The 20,266-nt window shown below is 45.2% G+C and overlaps 1 protein-coding gene across 13 annotated transcripts in view; it reads right to left on the bottom strand.

Annotated features, from left to right (window-relative positions):
* LOC135911930 (cholecystokinin receptor type A-like) overlaps positions 1-20,266 on the bottom strand; it is a 463,919-nt gene that overhangs the window by 5,137 nt on the left and 438,516 nt on the right. For 12 of the 13 annotated variants that reach the window (XM_070525689.1, XM_065444271.1, XM_065444276.1 and 9 more), the window contains 2 exons: positions 2,699-4,152; positions 303-426 (listed from right to left, as the gene is read on the bottom strand). In XM_070525689.1, the coding sequence (XP_070381790.1) occupies positions 303-426; positions 2,699-3,231 (657 nt within the window). In that variant the 5' untranslated portion in view covers positions 3,232-4,152. Of the gene's footprint in view, positions 1-302; positions 427-2,698; positions 4,153-12,592; positions 12,816-20,266 lie in introns of those variants that run through there. The other variant, XM_065444273.1, reaches the window with a different exon arrangement.

The following is a 20,266-nucleotide window of genomic DNA, read 5'->3' as shown; positions in this document are numbered from 1 at the left end:
AGTGCGACATCTATTCGCTCTGTACCCGGTTTCTATGAATAGAGCTGTCCAAAAGAACATATGATTTGGCGTCTCAAGGCCACTGTTAACAACGCGGGTGAGCCAGGATGGAAGAAAACATTGGAGTGTTTCGGAATAGTTCGCGTTCGAACTTATGATGCTGGTACATTGTACAGCCCTGATTCAACAGATGGTTGCCGGGAACGCAAAACAAGAACAAGGTCAAAACAATCGGAACGCTACAGCCCCCTTGCAGTTGCACGGCTAGGGTTAGCAGTAACTTGAATAACACCGCGTCTTACCTTTACGAAGAGCATGGGCAGGGCAACGACGAGGGATACGAGCCAGACGCCCCACATGAGCCTCTTGCAGTTGCTCATGGTGCACACGGTGCGCGAGTGGATTGGGAACACGATCACGACGAACCTGCCATCAGGAAAAACATGCACCATATTTATAAAGGGATGCAGTTAATGCACTGATTGGTCATTTCATTGGTTATTGGATTGGCTGGTTTATTGAGATGTCTTAAAGATCTAAAGGCACACATGGCCTAACAAAAACGTCGCCTTGTGGGGCTGCGGCAAATTGTTGATCTCCTGGGGGTTCTCTAACGGGAATTCAACGCTCGCTAGATTGTGTGGCGCCACATGCAACAGCGGGGAAATTTGGAAGGTAGTGGTACATTTGTACCTCATCACGGATGGAATCCTTTATTGCTTTTTCTTTCAGTAACTAAGCTTAGGGCAAGCTCGCTGTAGAGAAAGAAGCTACGGCTATGGGTGCAACTTCAGAAAAAAATGCTACGCTCGATGCCGGTATCGTTTCATTGATTCGTAAATTGGCTGGCTTATTGACATTGGATTTATTATTGGCTTTGGTTTGTCAGTTTTGATTTCAATGACTCGGTTGCATAATTTCATGGTCATGATTTAGGTTTATTTGACATTTCTGCATTCTACTCATTTGCGTGGAGCAAATATATAGGCTTAGGTTTGCAGTGAAGGCATAGCTTTCGAAGCAGTCGAGTGACGAGAGAATGCTCTTCCGTGGAGTGGCATTGGTGCTTTGAAGGAGTCCACTGCACTTAAATGTTGCTGACAGGTATTACTTTACAAGAATATGTTCGTGTACATTACGGCATCTTACGACGGCTAAGTTCGAAGCAGCAACCACCAGGGTAGCAGATGCCGTTGGAAGCAGCTGTGCAGCGCTTGCGATGCCCTTGCTGCTTAGCTCCGCGATGAAGCGTCGCTATTGATTGACACCTGAAGGTCCACAACATATCGCAGCCCTTTCGCCGCTATGAGCACGGCGTGGGTGATAATGGCATACTTAACTGGATATTACAAAATGGACAATGCGCACGTAACTAGTCGCCTTATCTCGACGACTTAATTTATTATTGCAGTTTTTAAGTGCATCTTTATTAGAATGAAGTTACCTAAAATACTCATGAACGTACAGGAATCGTTCCCAGAGTGTGAGCAGTCAAAGTGAATAAATGCAGTGTGCAACGTAGTCGCTACCATGGATGATGCACCCGAGGGAGTTTTGTTTCGACGCGCCCACTGTTCCAGCAGCAGCAACAAATTCTGATGTCAAAAGTGTCAGGTCAGCTTTCTGAGGTTGCGATTTTCTGTGTCTTTGTGGTAACGACCAAGGTTACAACTTTTGTTTTCGACAAGTAGCTCGGGAGGCCTTCGAACATTTGCGGTATCGAGCAGCGCAAAAGACTGGACGATATGTAGAGTAGCTACTTGGGAAGGTTGGTGAAACAGTCTTTCTTCCAGGAAAAAAGGCTATTTGTGCGCAAAATGAGGCTTACTTCCTTATAAACGAAACGTCGACTACGGACAGCGCTGTCGTCTGCAATTAGCCAAGCTTGTTGCACAGTTCGATAGTTTTTCAACATGCGCTAACCATCCCATTTCAGCGCACTCAAACATTCGCGAAAAGTCGTCGGCCCTAGCTGCATTGCTCTTTGGCGCTACTTCGTCACAACAGTGGCTTGTATGACGCACTCTTTGCCACAAGTGGTGCCATCCGGATGAAAATGCTTCTCGCACTCTTGATCGTTCGCAGAGTCAAAAGGGAAGCGCCCCACTTGTTGCCGCGACATAGCCCGTTTCTACTTCTCGCGTAGCGCGCAAAGCAAGCAACGGCACCATTTTGATCTCCCTTCTGCAGTCGGAGACAGTGTGGTACGAAGCAGCTATTCAGAATTGTCGTTAAGCTCCTGAGAATCATTTCAGATTCTCCGCACAAGGCTAGAGGGGGGGAGAGGGGCGAAAATGCAGAAAGTACGTAAAGCAGCGCTGAAAACACAACGCCAGCCCACCGCTGAGCTGCGGCGCCACTTGCCTAGTGTCCCTTTACTAACGTTGGCACCGCCACGCGGTCGCAGTTGGCAGCGTACGAAGCTATCCCATAGGATGAAAAAGAAGTTTCGTGACCAGTAAATAAATAACAAGGGACTGTGTTACGGCATATAGAAAGCGGGGATACATCGGTGTCCTTGCTGGTGATTGCGCTTCACAAACAGTACTTTTCGTTCATCATGCTGTGTGATGTGCGCGGTCGACGCATAACATGCCGAGAGGGCTACAGTACACGATAACCATCCTTTCTCTATCCTTTCGCACATGAACGTTACAGCGCTTGTTTTGTGGAGGAGATACCAACAGTGTTCGCCTACCTTTCGAGCGTGACGGCGACCATGTTGAGCACCGAAGCGAAGGCCGACACCGTCTCGGCGTAGGCGGCCAGTTTGCACACCGTGCCGCTGGCGTCCCACCGGACCACCAAGTATTGAGCCACATCTAGCGGTGCGCATATCGTGAGGAGGAGCAGGTCGGACACAGCCAGGCTGACGAGGAACACGCTGGTGACGTTCCTCGAGGACTTGTCGCCGGCCATCACCGAGATCACCACCAAGTTCCCGCTCACGCCGATGGCGAACGTCACCAAGTACGTCACCACGATGAAAAAGAAGTACTCGTTCATCACCCACGGCTCCAGCATTTCCTCGGGATAGTCGAAGTAGACGTGGCCCGGGGGTAACTGCATGGAGGTTTCATTCCACGACGGCTCCCCATCGGGCGATGGCGTGCGCCAACTGGTGTTGGCATCCAACCCCTCGCAGTCGGTGACTATTGTCGTGTCGTTGAGAGTGAAGCAGTCTTGGGTGATGGGGGCCTCCATGGTTGACGGTGGCCACGGAACGAACATTCGAGTTTCTTTCTTCTGAGGTGCGTGTCACTCGAGTGATAGACTGAAGGCTAGCTGGTAAGCTTGCCTGCCATACTCTTCTTGGGAATGAACATGGGAACCGACTGAAGTTGGACGCTTTCTGAAGAACTTACATCCTCATTTGGCTGCACAATATCTTTTTGCAGCACTCAGAAGAGTATAATCAACAGATGGTGGTATCTTCAGTCATTAATTTGGATTGCGCGATGACAGAACGCGATATGAGTGAGTTCGCATCTGTTGTTACCTGATAACGAGATACAGCTAGTCACGCGTCAACGGCTATTGCTGGTATAGACTGCGGGTAACTATTTCGCGTCTGTTTTGCAAGGTTTCCGAAGATTGCAACAAATACTTATGGCTAGTTTCTCTCTTTATAGACATGTGGGAATTCAGGACTCATGGCGACACCATGTTTGGCTTTCAGGTCCTTAATACCCATCTTGCAGCTTGCCGTCTAATGCTGCTCGTTCTCCGAAGTCTATGCCTCCTTATTAACCCGCTTCTTGCTTGTGTGGGCTAATTTATTCGAAAACATATAGCAGAAACTTTGCCATTTAAGGAATTCATTCCTGTACTAACAAGAGAACGTATTAGCGCATGTCAAAATACAGTCATTTTATGAAAATGTATGACAAACTCTGTACTTCAGATGGCAGCCTACACACCTAGTGTCTTCTTGCGTAGTTGCTAGGCGATAGCTAGCGTCAAGGGATTTTTTTTTTAGTTAACGTAACCTCTTCACGTTGTTTTCAGTGACGACTTCGCAGAGACAAACTTGCGTCTTGCCTTGAATTTCTTGATGTGTTAAGCAATCTGGTTTAAGTATGCAGAAGAACACTTCGCCGTAAAATAGACAGCACACAAGATCTTTCTCCCCACGCTCTTGTTGTCCAGGACCTGCGAATGCAAAAAAAAAAGAAGTTTGAGAAGTTAGCAATGTTTGGTTCGTGCAATCAAAATTGTCGTACATCAAAAACATTTACATTGTATTTTCAAACATCGAATATTATGGAGGTAATAATAATAATAATAATAATAATAATAATAATAATAATAATAATAATAATAATAATAATAATAATACTAATAATAATAATAATAATAATAATAATAATAATAATAATAATAATGTCTTTATTTGTGTCCCGTAACAGTACACGACACGGGAGACCTGCAGTAAAAGCTGTCATGAATGACAGCTTGACAGAGTAGAATCGGGACAGGTGTTCCTTCGACACAGATATGATACAGAAAACAAACATTCTTAAAGCAAAGCTGTCTTGCCGAGTTCAAGGCACATCTTCGTACGTATCTGGCCTCTAACGCCGAACGCGTTTGACGGGATCGCGTAATCTAGGAAGCGTGCAACGAAGTTGCAGTTTATTACTATTAAAATTTAAAGCATACAGCTTCAGATTACAAGCGAGAACTTTGGTGCTGTAGTGCCTACGGGCGCTGCAAGCAGGGGCACCCAGTCAGCATGAGATATGGGGTTAGTGTATGGATTTTCCTAAAATTAGTTCCTTTGGCTTCAAACGGCTTTATGACTTTACAAAGTCATCATTTTCAACAATGTACGTTGTTGTAAATAGTAAAAAGATGCGCAATAGCATTGTTCGATGGCACGATTCGAAGACAGGATATCTAAAACACAAGACTAAAATTGAAGCCGTTATGCCAAGTACGCTTTTTATTTTTTTATTTCCAGCTTGAGTATAAGCCTAAATAGGTGCTTGTGAGCACAGGTTACACTCGCTTCTCATGGAACACCCTTCCTCGCGGGCAAACTAGTGCGTTGTGACGCATGGCGCGTTTTGATCCGCAGTGGCGCTAGAGAAGCCGATGCATCAGAAAACCGCGAGTGGAGCACGACACTTTGAACACCAGTGAAAATTCACACACACACACACACGCACGCATATATATATATATATATATATATATATATATATATATATATATATATATATATATATATATATATCAGCAGCAGGAAGAAGTTACATCGCGCACGAAATGGCATCTTGAAATCGGCTGCTTACAAGGCCGCAGCTCCTTCCTGCTGCTGCCGGCAGGCGGCGACACAAATCTGTGCCAGGGCCGGCTTTTCAGACGCCATTTTTCCCATAGGCGAAAACAGTTTCTCATTATTGTCTTAAAAAACAGGCGACTAATCATGCCAAGTGTTGTACTAAACGAAGTCGGCAACAAAATGCGATCGTTCTGTAAAATTTGAGGGAGAAGAGTGCAGTGGTGAGCGCAAAATATATTTTTTTTAACACCCGAAGCCAACTACTCAGGACCCTATACACACGCGCGTTTTATGAGCTGGTCACACCGAGAATGCGCCGCGTTACGAACATGTCAGCTGGAGTTGACTGTGACTGTTGTTTTTCAATTCCTGGAAATGCATTTGAAGGGGTGCTACGAAAATATATCATGCCGTGTTTACAGCAAAGACCATACGTTTCCATTGAAGCAAATGCGCGCACCAATTTGTGTCATTTTTGCGCGATGCTTTTTTTTTTATGTAGCACCTAAGAACGGCCAGGCTGTTATGCAAAAATTTCCGCAACCTCAGCAATATCACGCACATCATACTGATTTGCGATAACCTGAGTCATCGAGCGACATTGCTGCTTTAAGGCGAGATTATGCTAGCTGGGTAGATTTTTGATCTGAACACGACGGTATGTGTGCATCATAGCACTTGAGCTCAGCTGGTGCCGAAGTCCTTTACGAATCACAGAAGTAGAAGAGGCCCATGAGAAGTGCCGGGACACTTTCCTTTGGCACGCGCACCAAAAGCAACGGAAGTCGCAGCTAAATAAGCAGTGTGGCCATGGCGTACTGATATTTGACGATTTATGAAACATGCTACTGTACCAAAATTCAAATGGGAAACTAGAAGTAGGCACAGAAACCAAAAACGATGTTTCACCAATGTCCTGATCACCTAGTTCATTTCATAGGACCAAACATTTAGCAATCCAGCGGATTTTCGGCCAGATCGAACCTTAGTCAGTATATAGGATGCTGGGAGATGTTCATGTCACTTATTCATGCTTTTCTACATTAGAGTAATCTTCACCGGGCATCGTTCTGCCTCTTGCCAAACTAAGTGCTATACCATTCAACTCAGTTTCGGACAATGTGATAAAACAGAAGGTGGTTTCTGATTACTAAACTCTTGATTAGCCCTCTCATGGTGAGCTATTTTGGTGCACCTTTCAGAGACCACTATCTTCCAGGAGCAGTGCCATTCATATTGCTATATGTGTTCCGTGTACATTCTCTTCCTCTCTCCTCCCAAATGCACATATTATGCCCTATAGATCCATGCTTGCGATGTTGTTGGTACTATACCATAACTCATCTAAATACCTAAGGGCGATGCAGAAGTGGCACGCATTCTCAAAACGCACAGTCACCGCTGAAGCCGACCTTCCAAATGCAGTAACCATGGCGACCACTGCACTCCTAGAAACTATGTCCATTATTCGTTTCGCGCCGAAGAAGCAAGAGACCCTCGGTGTGCCAGAGGACATGCCAAGGACGTCTGACCTATCAATTTCTTTGGCCCTCCTTTTTGCTATTATGCCACCAAACTATGGACACATTCCTGTCTCAAATTAGTATCATCAGCACTGCGTACCATGTCAGTGAGTAGCGATAACATCGAATCGTCGCTGAATGAGACTATCTACGTTTTCGGCGATCCCAGCAGCCTTTGTTGCTGACTATAAACATGGCAGCAGCCCGACAATCAATGCGGCAGGCGGTAAAGCAAGGCGCGGGAAGGAATGGCGTGTGTCGCGGACATGCAGTGCTTGTGTCAATGTCTCCACTGACAGCGTGTTCTTTTTTTTTATTCTTGTGGCACGGCTGAAACACGTCAGTGATAATACTTGCCGACGGGACGTGAAAGGCGAGCGCCTTAACATTCGCCCGCTTTCAAGCGTTCTTCAGAACTTCCTGCTCCAGAAAGGAACACCATAATGAGAAACGTGAAACGGATAAAACGAAAGCACTTACACATATTCCCTCTGCCATTCTCAGTGGTTATGCAATCGTGTTTCATCCTCGTCCGGGACGCAATCTTTCCACCTTCTTGCTGAGACAAGGCGCCCCTCTTTCACCGACTTTCGGACGAAACATTAGCATGCGTGCGAGAAACTGGATCCGTGGGCAGGGCTTAACCATAAGCGGGACCTTTCGGCAGAGCACTGGGAGCCTTCTTTATTTTTTCCTTATACAGTGTTAATCGCAATCGGTCTTTGGGGCTTCTCCGCTTTCTCGTGCGAAGCGCGCGTTCAGTTTACTCCAAGTCTCTCTGCGAGTTAGCTTTCCGCCTGTTCGCTGGAAAACAGAGGAGATGGCCATCTCATCTGAACCTTAATCCAGCACGGCTAATCCTCGTCTGATGGCAAAGGGCACGTGTGAATTATATTGTTTTCTTTTTTTTTATTATTCTCTCTTCAGGTCATCCAGACATCGCGCAGCCTGAATTCTACACACATAAAAGCAAACGATGAAGGTTGTGCACTTTTCGTTTTCTCGTTTACAATCTCACCAAGTGGTCTTATTTGTTCAGGTTTTATCAGAAGGTAACAGAAAGAGACTCCAGAGCTAAGCCCAAGGCTCGAGCTGGAGCTACAGGCATGAAAGTGCCAAGGCTTGCGAAAGGACTCATCAAAAGAGAAGAGATTGCCGCGGCGCTATCGAAGCAGGCCAGGCGGCATCTCCCGTTCTGAAAGTCTATCCAGGCTGCCGCTTGCAGTAATCCGCTCACTCATACGCAAGTGGCCCCTTGTGAACGCGGTGAGAAATGGCTCTAGGAAAAAAAAAAAAAGATAAGCTGCACTCTCTCCGGGGGCTTCGCACGTTGTCGTTCCTTTTTTTCTTTTTCTTTTTTTTACGTGGTTACCAGTGTGTGTCGTCACGATTTACGTTATGATCCCTTTTCGGTCGCACGCTAGGTGAATAAGGGAATGCTTCATTTATTTGCGGCTCTACCGCAAGAGAAGCAGCACTTGCTTAGACAGAAAGGTGTCGCGAGCCTAACGTGCAGTTTCAAAAATAAATGCATGCACCATGCATGACGGTTGAAATAAATACCAGGTGTCGTAATTTCAAATTAACACGAAATTTACAAGCGACGCATGCGCCAGATAGCGCACTTATACTTCACGAGCTAGACTGCTAGTTGAGGCGAACAATCAATTGCATGAAAGGTCGCAGTATATATTTACATATTAGTAGTTTTGCAGTTGATAACTGTAACTAGCGCCATTCGGAGATATGTTGCAGTGATGCATTGAAGCCGATGTGACATGCTCTAAGATGGTGTGAAAAGTGTGCCTCGGCATGTTTGAAGACATGGCACTCTTTGAAAAAAAAAATATTTACAAATCTTTCGGTCATTCTTTCTGTTTCTTCTCAACTTCATCACTGCACAAGAAGTGCACCACTGTCTCATGTCTGCGTCTTTTTCTTCCCACCTGTGCTTTTTTTTTCTTTTTTTTTTCTTTTGGAGGGAAGGGAGGGAGGGGGTGTAAAGGGTGTCCTCGCTTCAGCTATGCTTTCTTAGACTACCCCTCTTGCAATTACTTTAAACATTTATGTTTTAACTTCAGGCTTAACACATAACGTGCAACGCGCTTCTTAGCGTCAAGTACCTCCAAGGCGGCAGCCCGGAGATGGTTGCGCCCACCTGAGTACCTGAGTACCGGACCACCTGAGGCGGCCCCACCTGAAAAAGCAGGGCTGTGGGTCCGCCTCGCAAATGCGCAAGTGGCGCCTGACAGTGGCGATGTGTTCGTGACGCTCCCAAGCGAACTTCGAAAAAGCGCCGCTAATATGGTAATTGTGACGGAGAGAGTTTTTTGAGTGCTTGCTGTGCACTTCAGAAGACACGAAGAAGCACACATAGCCGCCAGATAAGGGACCACTTGTTTCCATAAATAGAAGATGCAAGCCGTAAGCCTGACAAAGATAAAATGCGACCTCAACCTTTCATCAAACGGAAAAGTAAATATGTTTTGCTGTGAATATTTGCTCGCTGTCAGAGGAGTGGTCGCGTCTGTGCGAAAAAAAAAAAGAAGTGGAGAGAAGTGACGACACAGTGTGGAGGCTTAAACACATTAAATGGTCCTCAAATTTTGCGAAATATTAAAACTGGCACTTAAGATTGTCGCTTGAGCACAGTAAATCGATTTTTGATGAGTTTGCCCTAGTTGTTAATTTATTCAAATACAATATAGTAGCCCGCATTGTTAAAGCAATTTTCGACGTGAAATGGCAGCTGAGTGGCTATGCCGTTTTGCTGCTAAGCTCGAAGTCGAGGTTTTGATTCCGGCTCCGGCGGTCGCATTTAGATTTGGGGGGGGGGGGGGGGGTATGTAAAAATGTTCTTGTACTGAGATTTAGGGGCCCATTAGAGCAACCGAAATGATCAAAATTAGTCCACAACACTTCTCTATGACATCTCTCATGGACCGAGCGTTACTTTGGGATGTTAATGTGAATGAATGAATGAATGAATGAATGAATGAACGAACGGAACAGTTTGTTCCCCACGACGTTTCGTAAGAACATGAATTCGCAGTCGAGATGAAATGCATATGGTTAGCAATGGCCTTAACCAATATCAAAGGGCTCTCGCTAATGTATAGCTTTCGAGATTATGGCAACAGGGGCTTGTGGTGCTGTTGCCAGCTACATTATTTAGTACAAACTGTACAGCCAGGCCATGCACACATTAACCCGATAAATCACAATTGAAAAACAGAGGTGCTGTCATTGAAAAACCCCTGATGAGATTGGAGCTACGTTTACTGCATTTGAAGGTCCAATATTTGCTGCAGGTAAAACCTATTCAATTACGTAAGCGAACCGTGTTTATTTATTTCGCTAAATTCGATGGAGTTGCAATGTCAAGTTTACAACTCTGCACGTTTGAAGAAGTATTTCGATTCTTTAACATGGCGCGTGTCTACTCCTTTGAAGTAAATAAAATAATATAAAATTTATTGTTTAGTATTTTCTTTGTTTGCAATTGTGTGGTTGTAGACCACTAGAGAAAAATTTGTATTCGAGTGATCTACAAATAAATATATTCAGCTTGCTTAAAATAGATCTAGCTTTGTCGGCTATTTTGAATTGCGGCATCAGTTTATAGATGACTAAGTTCCTTTACTTGTATTTTCCTTTTCTTAGATATTTGTGCGCTGATATCAAATTTAGTTCCAGGAGTCATTACCTAACGATGATTTCTTAACATGCAATAGTTTTTACAGGTATGAAATGAACATCTGCTTCCCAAGGCTGTTTAAACAATTTGTACGCGTTTGCGTAAGAAAAAACATACTTGGTCAACGTCAGAGCAGACATTTAAGGTTGGAGGTCCTTGCACGTTCTGATCTGTTACTTGTGATGGACATTCGTTGGTGAAACATTAGTGCGACTCCTATATCGTTAAGGAATAAAAGGAAAATGCAGAAGTAAAATAACTGGACCGAAGAAAGTTAGATAATACTTCGCGTAAGACTGCACATTGAAGGATCATTTCGCTAAAAGGGATTCGATATTTATTTTCGATTGTTTTGAACGCCAAACTATAGCCTCGGACCACGCGGAACCTAAGGTCGGACCACGTGCGCGCTTGCCAGCGCGGGCTCGCTCCTGGCCGCTTCTGTTTCGACGCCTTGTTAGACTTCGCTTTGCATTGAGCTATTTGATAGCGCTTCAAGACGTGCAAGCAGGACGGGGCTACCATCCGTCGGTCAAGCCGGCTTAAGACAAAAGCGGTTTGAACCGCGTAGCACAGCGAGACGGGAGCACATGAGCACGGGCGCGCACTCTAGCCCTGTCGTGTACAAAGGGAACGCTACAGTCACGTGTAGCTGCGGTCTGCTACGTAGTGTAGGTACCGCGGCCGGCGTAGATTGCCGCGACGAGTGCAATGACTGAGTGCAGTGACTGAGTGCAGTGGGGCTTGCCGAGCAGAACCACGTCTGGCGCGCGTTCTAGGCGCCAAAATGGGAAATAGTGGGCTCTACGTGAACATTCGAAATTCAAATTTGAACTATTTTTGACGTTTAATAGGGGGAGCGTTGAGGGCGCACCCCGCTTCTCCGAAGCGTTCGCAGTGAAAATCGTTGAAGAAGGATGCGGAAGCCCCACGAACGGTGTGGTTGACTGCCGATGACTCCGCTTCTGATGTCATGTCGTGCCAGGCGAAGAGCCAGGCTGATATATCCAGAATATGATTAACGCCTGTATCTCTCCCCTCTCTTTCTCTCTCTCTCTCTATTCGCTTCGGCTTAGCGCATTGAAAAACTTTCTGTGACAAAGAATTTCTCAAATAGTATAATTTAACTTCACATGTATTTCTCGACTTCAGTACTTACAAAGTTATTTAGCGCTCCTTTAAGAGACCGGAGGTGAGCAAGGTCAGCTGTAATTATTCTTGGAGTATTTTATACATATTCTCAAAACTTTAAGGAAATACGTGGCAAGGTTGGCATCCATTACTCGATATTTGCTCAGTGACAGTAAAAGGAGCAATTTTGAAACCACGGGCCTTTACGTGGGTCAGTGTTCCAACGTGAACCCAGTTCGAGGCACGAAAAATGCCCTAGGAAACGGACTAGGGTGGTTGCTTGCGCTAGTTGGCAATATATGATAAAAACGGCGTGCAGCGCGAAGGACAAGGACTGCTAGAGACGATATACACTGCGCTGCACAAGATACAGCGAAGTGTATGCCGTCTCTCGCAGTCCTTGTCCTTCGCGTTGTACGTCGTTTTTATCATGGGAAACGGAGTCAAGGATGGCAGTGGTGTGACGAAAGCAAAAAATACGCAAGACACGAGAAGGTGCCAGCTGTGTAACACGAGATTTTTGTACGATGAAGTTTATTAGCGGGTTTCATTTGAAATTTTTTTAGGGACCTCCTCGTCCTGGCCGCGGATGTAAAACTGTGGGACCGAGAAGTGGGTAAGTTGGTATACTCTCATGGCTGCAAAATCGACACTGCGTGACAAAGATCCGGAGAAGTAGATACTGCAAAACGAAAAACTTATCCGTAAGTGTCCACATCTGAGCTGTGGTATTGCGCGACACTCAACTATAGGGCCATGGCAAGGGCGATTTAACTGACGCTGAAGACTCAGCTTAGCAAAAACTGCGGTCCTTATAAGTAGACCATGTGCTTCTCCACTTTTTCTACACTACTCCTTTTGCGTTCATTTGGCTAACTTCTAGCAGCTACCGTTGTGAAAACGTGGTTCTTTGACTCTACAAGCTTATCGAGCTTTCACATTGCCTATACTCACTGCGTCGTCTATTTCATAGCGGAAAGTCTCCGGTCCACGTGTTCCGGAATTCGCAGACTTGACAAAGGGCAGAAGCACGTCGCGAGATGAAGCGCAGTTTCTCGTGGCGCAGCATGTTTCGCTCCTTCGAGTGAGGCGCGAGCTCATTCCCTCGGAAGCCAGCATAGCTCGTGTTCGCAAACACAGCGCGGCCTTCTCAAGCCCGGTGGCAGCGAAATCCAGCGGCGTCTCGCAGTTGAGTGGACGCCGACGTCTGTGTACGCCCCCGGGGAGATTAGATTGCGGCGTCGCTCGAGAGGGTGGCTGAGAGCTGTTGAAGTCGTCGGTCACGGTGCGCAGAGGAGGAGGTGGCACCGGGTCAAACAAGGAAGGCGACGCTGGTCGACACAGAAGGGGTGGTCGAAGGCGCTGTAATGTCAGACGCGGGTCGGTGACAAGCGTGACCTATACATAGGCAAACAACGATCTCGGCGGGAAAAATCTCGCGATTCCGGCCGCCCCCATCTGCGGCGTCCCGACCAGGGTTTCGCAGAAACCCTGCCCTTCGTAATGGCGTGCAACGAGGGACCTCAGTAAGGTATCCATCCTGCCCCCCGGAGTGCATCCATCCTGCCCCCGGAGTGCACTAAGGGGTATAAACACGCGCAAAACTAATCGCGCATTGAGACAGCCGAGGTTTACGCCGACAGTCAACGTGATAGCTGCTAGACTCTTCGAGATGAATCTTGATCTTTACGGAAGCCTCGCTTCCTGCCGCGAACCACCGACTGTGGCCGAATAGTCGCAATGCGCCATACATTTTACAATTTCCAGGAGACACCAGCGTAACGTATGAATTGTTTTACTGTGGTCTTGGAAAATACGTGTCATCAATTTAACAAAAAAGAGGGGGGGTGGGGGGAGCAACAAGCCTTTCTGTGTTCCTCTATCAATATAGCACTTATTTCTTCAATGTTGTTTCTTAGGTAGATGACAGCCCGTGCTGGAGCTTATATATGCCACGCTGCTTTCTGACGCCACCTCCTATAGGTGTGTCACTGCCAAGAAGCATATAGTAGCATAGTCACCTTGCAGTGCAAATTTTAACGACTTATTAAACCAAGCCATCATATTTTTTCATAATATGGCGGCGTGCACAGCACACGAAGCCAAATATGCTTCTCATTGACCTTAATATTGGTCATGTCGATGTTACCTACTGGCTGGAGACTATTGTTGAAAGGAGTGACTTTTTCTTTTAAAGGACTGCATCGCCAATGGTTCGGATATTTTAGCTTTGCTGAAATAAGACAGATACAGATACGCATTTGTATATAGGTGGAGTCGGCTATATTGGATTTTGCGACTAGAGTCTCCATTTCACAAATTACTTGTCTTTTTCAACGAGCTGGCATTTAGCACATGGAACGTTGCCTGGTAATCGCTGCCATAAAACGTTAGGACTGGCCTCGCATGAACGGGTTTACCGCTATTGCTTTCGCACCACCAGTAATGTTTAGCGCAGCAGATAGCCCGCAAAATATTGTAGGTAGCTGCGGGAATAAAGAGGGCTTTAATAAATCTATTGGAGTGTGGTGGGTCATGGAATTCAACTGCATTGTTGTCTACAAATACATCTGGATACATTATCAACAAAATGCGCCTTACACCTTTTAATCTTCCTCTTGAGGCACGAACGCTTGTAGAGAGGCTTATAGCCACTATATTTTATGTTGCGCTAAGATGTAAAATCTGTACTAATGAGAACTCTGTTTGGTTAAATAAAAAAGCGGGAACGTACACATTTGGACTCCCTTTTAAGGGATAGGCGTCTTTTACTTTCGACTAAACGTAAATGCTTCTCGAGGTTCACCCTGAAAGGTTATTTTAGATAGCGCACTGTGCTTCTTGCGCTGCAATTTAGTGTACTCACTTCATTGATTCCCAGGGCTGTTGACACGCAAGAAGGCACGCTTACCATGGCAGTGGCCTTGTGTGTATAGCACTGCGATATTAATCAGGATGTAGCAGATTTATTTCCCTGTCTCGGCGGCCGCATTTTCATGGAGGTGACCTGAAAAACGTTCGTCTACCGAGTATTCCGTGCACGTACAATAACAAAGCATCATGGAGTAAAAATTCGACCGGCAGCGCTCGTACAAGCGTTGCGGTTTTGGCACGTAAAATCCCGAAATTTTATTTAATTTTTTTTATCACGCAACGTTAAGAGATACAGTTAAATTTCTCAAGAGTCTGAAGGATGATAATTGAATATTTGGCCATTTTGTACACTCGAACGTTTGATAATAGTTCGAGAGCGATTCAACTTCCAGTTGACGCTGATGATAGGCAATGACTTCCGCAGCGAGTTCGGGCGAGTATGGGATGGACGAACGACATATTTATTCTGAGAGGCCTACAGTGTCTCAAAACGACAGCTGGTGCGTCTTCGGTCAAATATGCAGTGCCTCAACGACACCGTCTCAAAACGCTATCTCTGACGAGGGAAGAATGCGGGAATGATCGTCTTATCACCGGTACCGTCGGTACCAGGATCGTGCGGGGCTAGTTACACTAGCAGCATCTCTACAATACTGCCGGTGCTATTGGTAGTGCGTGGTGGTACAACCAACCGTATACGCTTGTACCAACACTGAATCACTGGTTTAGTGGTGGTTCTGTTAAACCACTGGTGTCACCGGAACCACTGGTGGTGTGGCACACACAGAGTGCACAAGAGAACGGGAAGGGCTCATCTTATCTGCAGTATCATCCTGCGAAAGACAATTAAAACACGCGATGCCTATAGGGAGAAGGATGGGGGTGGGGGAGGGTTGTTCGCCAAGTAAGAGGTCTTGTTTGAAAACTTTGAAAAACACATTTACTGTCACACATTTCGTCACGTGCCCACGTATTTTTTAAAGCGATGCTTGATTGGCATCTCCCTTGTATTTTGGTGCTTGTTTCTGAACGTTTCAAACCGCTCTCGACTTGCTGTGAGCACGCTTTGTACTGACCACATATCGTAGACCCTTTAGCCGCATCTTTAACTCTCGGAATTATTTAAAGAGCCCAGGTCTATTGTGGCGTTTGACTAAGAGTTGTTGGCTATGTGGATTCTTATAGTTCACTCAGGTAACTTGTGACGCATGCGCATAATAGCAAGCGAATAATTCGCGTGGAAATCACCAGCGTGCCGTTTTCTGGAAACAGCAAGATCTGTTGCGCTTTGTGAATAAGCGGAAAAAAGTCACCCTGGATTACACTCTGGAAAACCTTACGCCGGTCGTGAGGCAAAAGCTGTGGTGGCGGTGCTTCAGCAGAAGTGTCACTCCACCAAGTAGCATGGCAGCTTGGAGTTAGTTTCTGTTCCGGTTTCGGTTTTCTTACGCCCGTTGCCTAGCTTCACAACCTACAGAGTAGCCCTGGCTGAAGAAATTTTATAAAAATATTTATTTCACCTTCCAAAAGACCATATCAAGGTGTCGAATATTTGTGACGACTAAGTTTTCATCCAAAAAACTTGTTTACTCATATTTTCTATGTGAATTCGTCAACGAATTTCAGCTTGGTTCCGCCAGCATACGCGCCCTGTTTACCGTACAGAGCAGGCGTGCAGAAAAAAAGTGGCGGGGTCCAAGAAATGAAAAAAAAAGAATAAACGGAAGTAATGATATTCCAAAGTTTACAACAATTTTATATCATGCGCGACTTCCTATACCATTCTTAAGCTAACAATAAATGAAGTAGAATTCTTTAATCTAGGGAATTCTTTAATCTCTCGTGCCCCGCTGGAGAGAAGCTGCGTTTCAGTCCGGTAGCTTTCACAGCACTGCAAAAAAAAAAAGGAAGTTGTCCGCGAGTATACTAATCACTTAGAAAGACGCGCTTGACGTCATCAGACGTATATTAAAGAAACTGGAGAAGACCCTTTCCCTCAGCTTCGAATGGCGCGTCCTCGGAAGATCTATAGAGCTGCGGAACAAAAAGGAAAGAAACGAACTGAAATCATGACTGCATAGTAATTTGTAAATAAAGAAACCTGCGCATTATACATACTACTAATTGTGTTTGAATGCACACATTTGTCCAGAACGGAGAAATTTTCTCTAAGATGAACAAACATCAGGGATGTGCTTTGCTCGATTTTTTTTATAGCAAACTTCTCTTTGCCAACCGTTTCGAATTTTCCTAATCATGGCTGCTGGCTGGGTGTGTGCTATTGCTGCAGTCTTGCTGAATAACGGGCACCCAGGGCCGGTATTTTGTAGCGATGCCTTTTTCTATTCTATGCTTATTCTGGCTTTTCGCGCTTGGCCACTGGTCAGAGCGACGGTCTGCCCACATTATCAACGCGATCAGGCGGCCGTGTGTGGTGGATGATAAGAATCGCATAGAATAAGGCATAAGGCATCGCTACAAAATAGCGGCCCAGGACAGCACAAGTATCTTAAATGTCTTTACAGGTGTCCAGGCTGCTGGCCTTGTGTTCTACGGAATTACTTCGTAACGAAACAAAGGATACCCAAACGTCCTCACTGTACCAAATACACGCGATCAGGAGCAAAATTTCTTTACGAAATAAACCATTCGAACATCTTGATGCCTACATTCCTAATCACTGGCCACAATCGCACATATACTATGCCAACAGCAACTACCTCTCTGACATCACCACCGCGTGATGATGAGTACGATTTCGATACTATGGAACGTGCCCACAACGGAGGACTTACAGAGAAGCGGGCGTACATTCAATACAAGTGAGGATAAATGAAGAACTACGAAGCAGTATACCACGTGTCACATTGCGCAGTGCAGGCGCGCGTGACATGATGCGTGCGAGCCAGTTTCGTTTACATCCGAGACGCATGAAAGAGGTGGGCGAATGTATAGCATTTCATTAACCGCTTTACTAAAGCTTCGCCTCACACAAATTCTAATGTGAGCGTTGAATCTGCATAATCCTTTTTTTTTGTCAGTAATGGTGTCACACGGACTACTCACTTGTACTTGCACATCCTTCTCCAATCAAACATAGACGACTTAGAAGATAGTTAACTTCCGCAAGTATTATTGAAGCTTTGGTGACGTCGCAGCGTAGCATAATACATGTAAATCCGTAATATGTAAATCGTTGAGCCGAAACCTACTCGTACGCTGTCTACTCAAATATTCTAGCACAGGCTTCTTTAAAATATCATATTTCTTTCCCTTTCCCCTATTATTTTGAAATTCGTATTTTAGCAGCCCAGCCTTCTTTCACACTTTTATATACAATATCCGGTGTATGAGTGCCTAACATTATTGGTCAGCCCTACTTGGTGATTCAAGATGTAACTAATTTAAACGGTGGAATCTTAGTTTTCTTCACCGAATATGGGGGCAATCTGTACCATATTGCTTGGCACATATGCTGTAAATCTGTTTGGCCTAGTTAGTGCTTTCCAGCAAAGTTACGTTTCCAGTAATTGTTCATTCTTATTACGGTCGTATCACTTCAATATCGGAAACACCGCCCACAAATAGGGAACGCTTCCTTATTCTGCTGTTTCTTCCAGGGTCTTCAAATTAATCAGCGCGATCGCTGCAGGCTGCTCTTTCCAAACAAAAGACCCGTGGTGCTATTGTAACCGTGCGGCTCCACATGAAGGAACGCTTCCATATCTAGGACAAAACAAAAATGATATCCGCCCGAAAGCTTCAAGACCAATCAGGAGCGACCTAATTTCTCGTATCTGCCGGCAACAACGAAAAAGCTACCGCCCATTGTTACCACGGCCGCAGCTTCATGCTATCACCGTAATCGAATTGCTTGTGTGAAAGTTTTTTTTTTTTCAAACTGAGCCTACTTCTTTTTTCTGGCAGTTCTTTCCACCCCTTCTTTTATGTTGCACTCTAGCGGAAAGATCATTAAGTTAATGACTCACCAAAAAAAAAAGTGGGGGCTATTGATTTAGACGTTTTGGGGTCAGCTTGGCTTATGCTTAGCAGGACCGTGGCAGCGTAGCGAAACTGATGTGTTCTAGTTCATTATGAGGGAGGCGCTGGGCACCATACGATGCTATTTACTTCGCGGAGGCCACGCACTATTTAAACGCGCAACTTATGCGGACGATGCGGAGAAACATATTGCATATTATGTTAAAAAACATCACACTTATCGCGTTTCCATCTTCCTTTGTTTCTTTTGTGGCTTTTAGTATCTAAATATTTTTTTTCACGTACATGCCTTATAGTAATTGCTTCCTGTATTCCTATGTCTAGGCTTGCTGTACATTTATTCACAACATGTAAATCTATATCATCATCGCAACAGAATCACGTCGACGTATCTCTTTAACCTTGAAATTTTCTTTAGTAGAGTGGTATTTCTGGCTTCATTTTTAATACTCGACTCTCATCTTGATTTATTGAAACTATATCTTATCTTGAGCTCTTACAAACCGCAATCTGAGCATAAAAGAAACAAGCTTTGCATTCAGATGCGTTCAGGGACGCCAACCTTTGTACCAGTTCTGAATAAAAGAACGCGGCCGTACCTTCGGTGCAAGGCTTCAGGCGATCGATGGAAATGCTTATTGGAGAGACCCAAAAATATATAAGGATCAGCGAATTGCCTTAGACGGTGCCTTATGGGGTCTTCCCTAATAAAGGCAGTGCGTCTGCGTCTTGCGCTTCCCCAGGGAACAAGAAGAGCGCAGACAATTAACTTCGGAAAAAGGTGAAGGTCAGGAGATTGCGTAACGAGCAAGGACGCTGAGGCAACGCGTTCGCAATGACCCGTATTCAATGCGGGTGATAAACTAGGCATGACGTCAGGAGCAAGAACGGAGTTTCTGCTTCGGTAAACTGAACTTCTCCTTTCCGAACGAGTTATCATCACTCAGTGACTTAACTGTATCAAAGGAGGGTTACTTGCACTTTATCTTACCACTGCAAGAATTCACGTGTGGCCGCTTTAGAACACTACGAACGACCTGCCGTACGCAATATTTTGCGGTCTCTTTTCGTGTGATATCGGCAATGGAGAGAACACTAACCGTTCAGAGGGCCAATTTCTCAAAGTTCTTTATCGCGAATTTGAGTAAGACCAACAAAATCCCAATAAAGAAAGGAAGAAAGGCGTCAGGCAGGGAGATACGATCTCTCCAAAGCTATTCACAGCGTGTTTACAGGAGGTATTCAGAGACCTGGATTGGGAAGAATCGGGGATAAGAGTTATTGGAGAATACCTTAGTAACTTAAGATTCGCTGATGATATTGCCTTGCTCAGTAACTCAGGGGACCAGCTGCATGCATGCTCACTGACCTGGAGAGGCAACGCCGAAGAGTGGGTCTAAAGATCAATTTGCAGAAAACTAAGGTAATGTTGTGTTGTGTCCGGTGTTCCGCAAGGCTCCGTGTTGGGGCCGCTATTGTTCTTGCTGTACGTGAACGACATTGGTGACGGAATAGTGTCTGAACTGCGGTTATTTGCGGACGACTGCGTTCTCTATAGAGTAGTCACTTGTGACCGTGTTGCTGAAATCTTTCAGGAAGACTTGAACAGAATCTCAGAGTGGTGCGTCAAATGGAATATGAATTTGAATTTGTCTAAAACTGTTCATATGAAATTTACAAGAAAGAAAAACCTTGATATGCAACCGTATGTTATTAGGAATGTAATGTTGGAACAGGTATTCGAATATAAAT

This window comes from Dermacentor albipictus, chromosome 9 (assembly GCF_038994185.2).
Source record: "Dermacentor albipictus isolate Rhodes 1998 colony chromosome 9, USDA_Dalb.pri_finalv2, whole genome shotgun sequence".
Taxonomy (NCBI): Eukaryota; Metazoa; Arthropoda; class Arachnida; order Ixodida; family Ixodidae; genus Dermacentor; species Dermacentor albipictus.
Note: the sequence above shows the minus strand (reverse complement) of the source record. Positions and strands in the feature narration are given on the sequence as shown.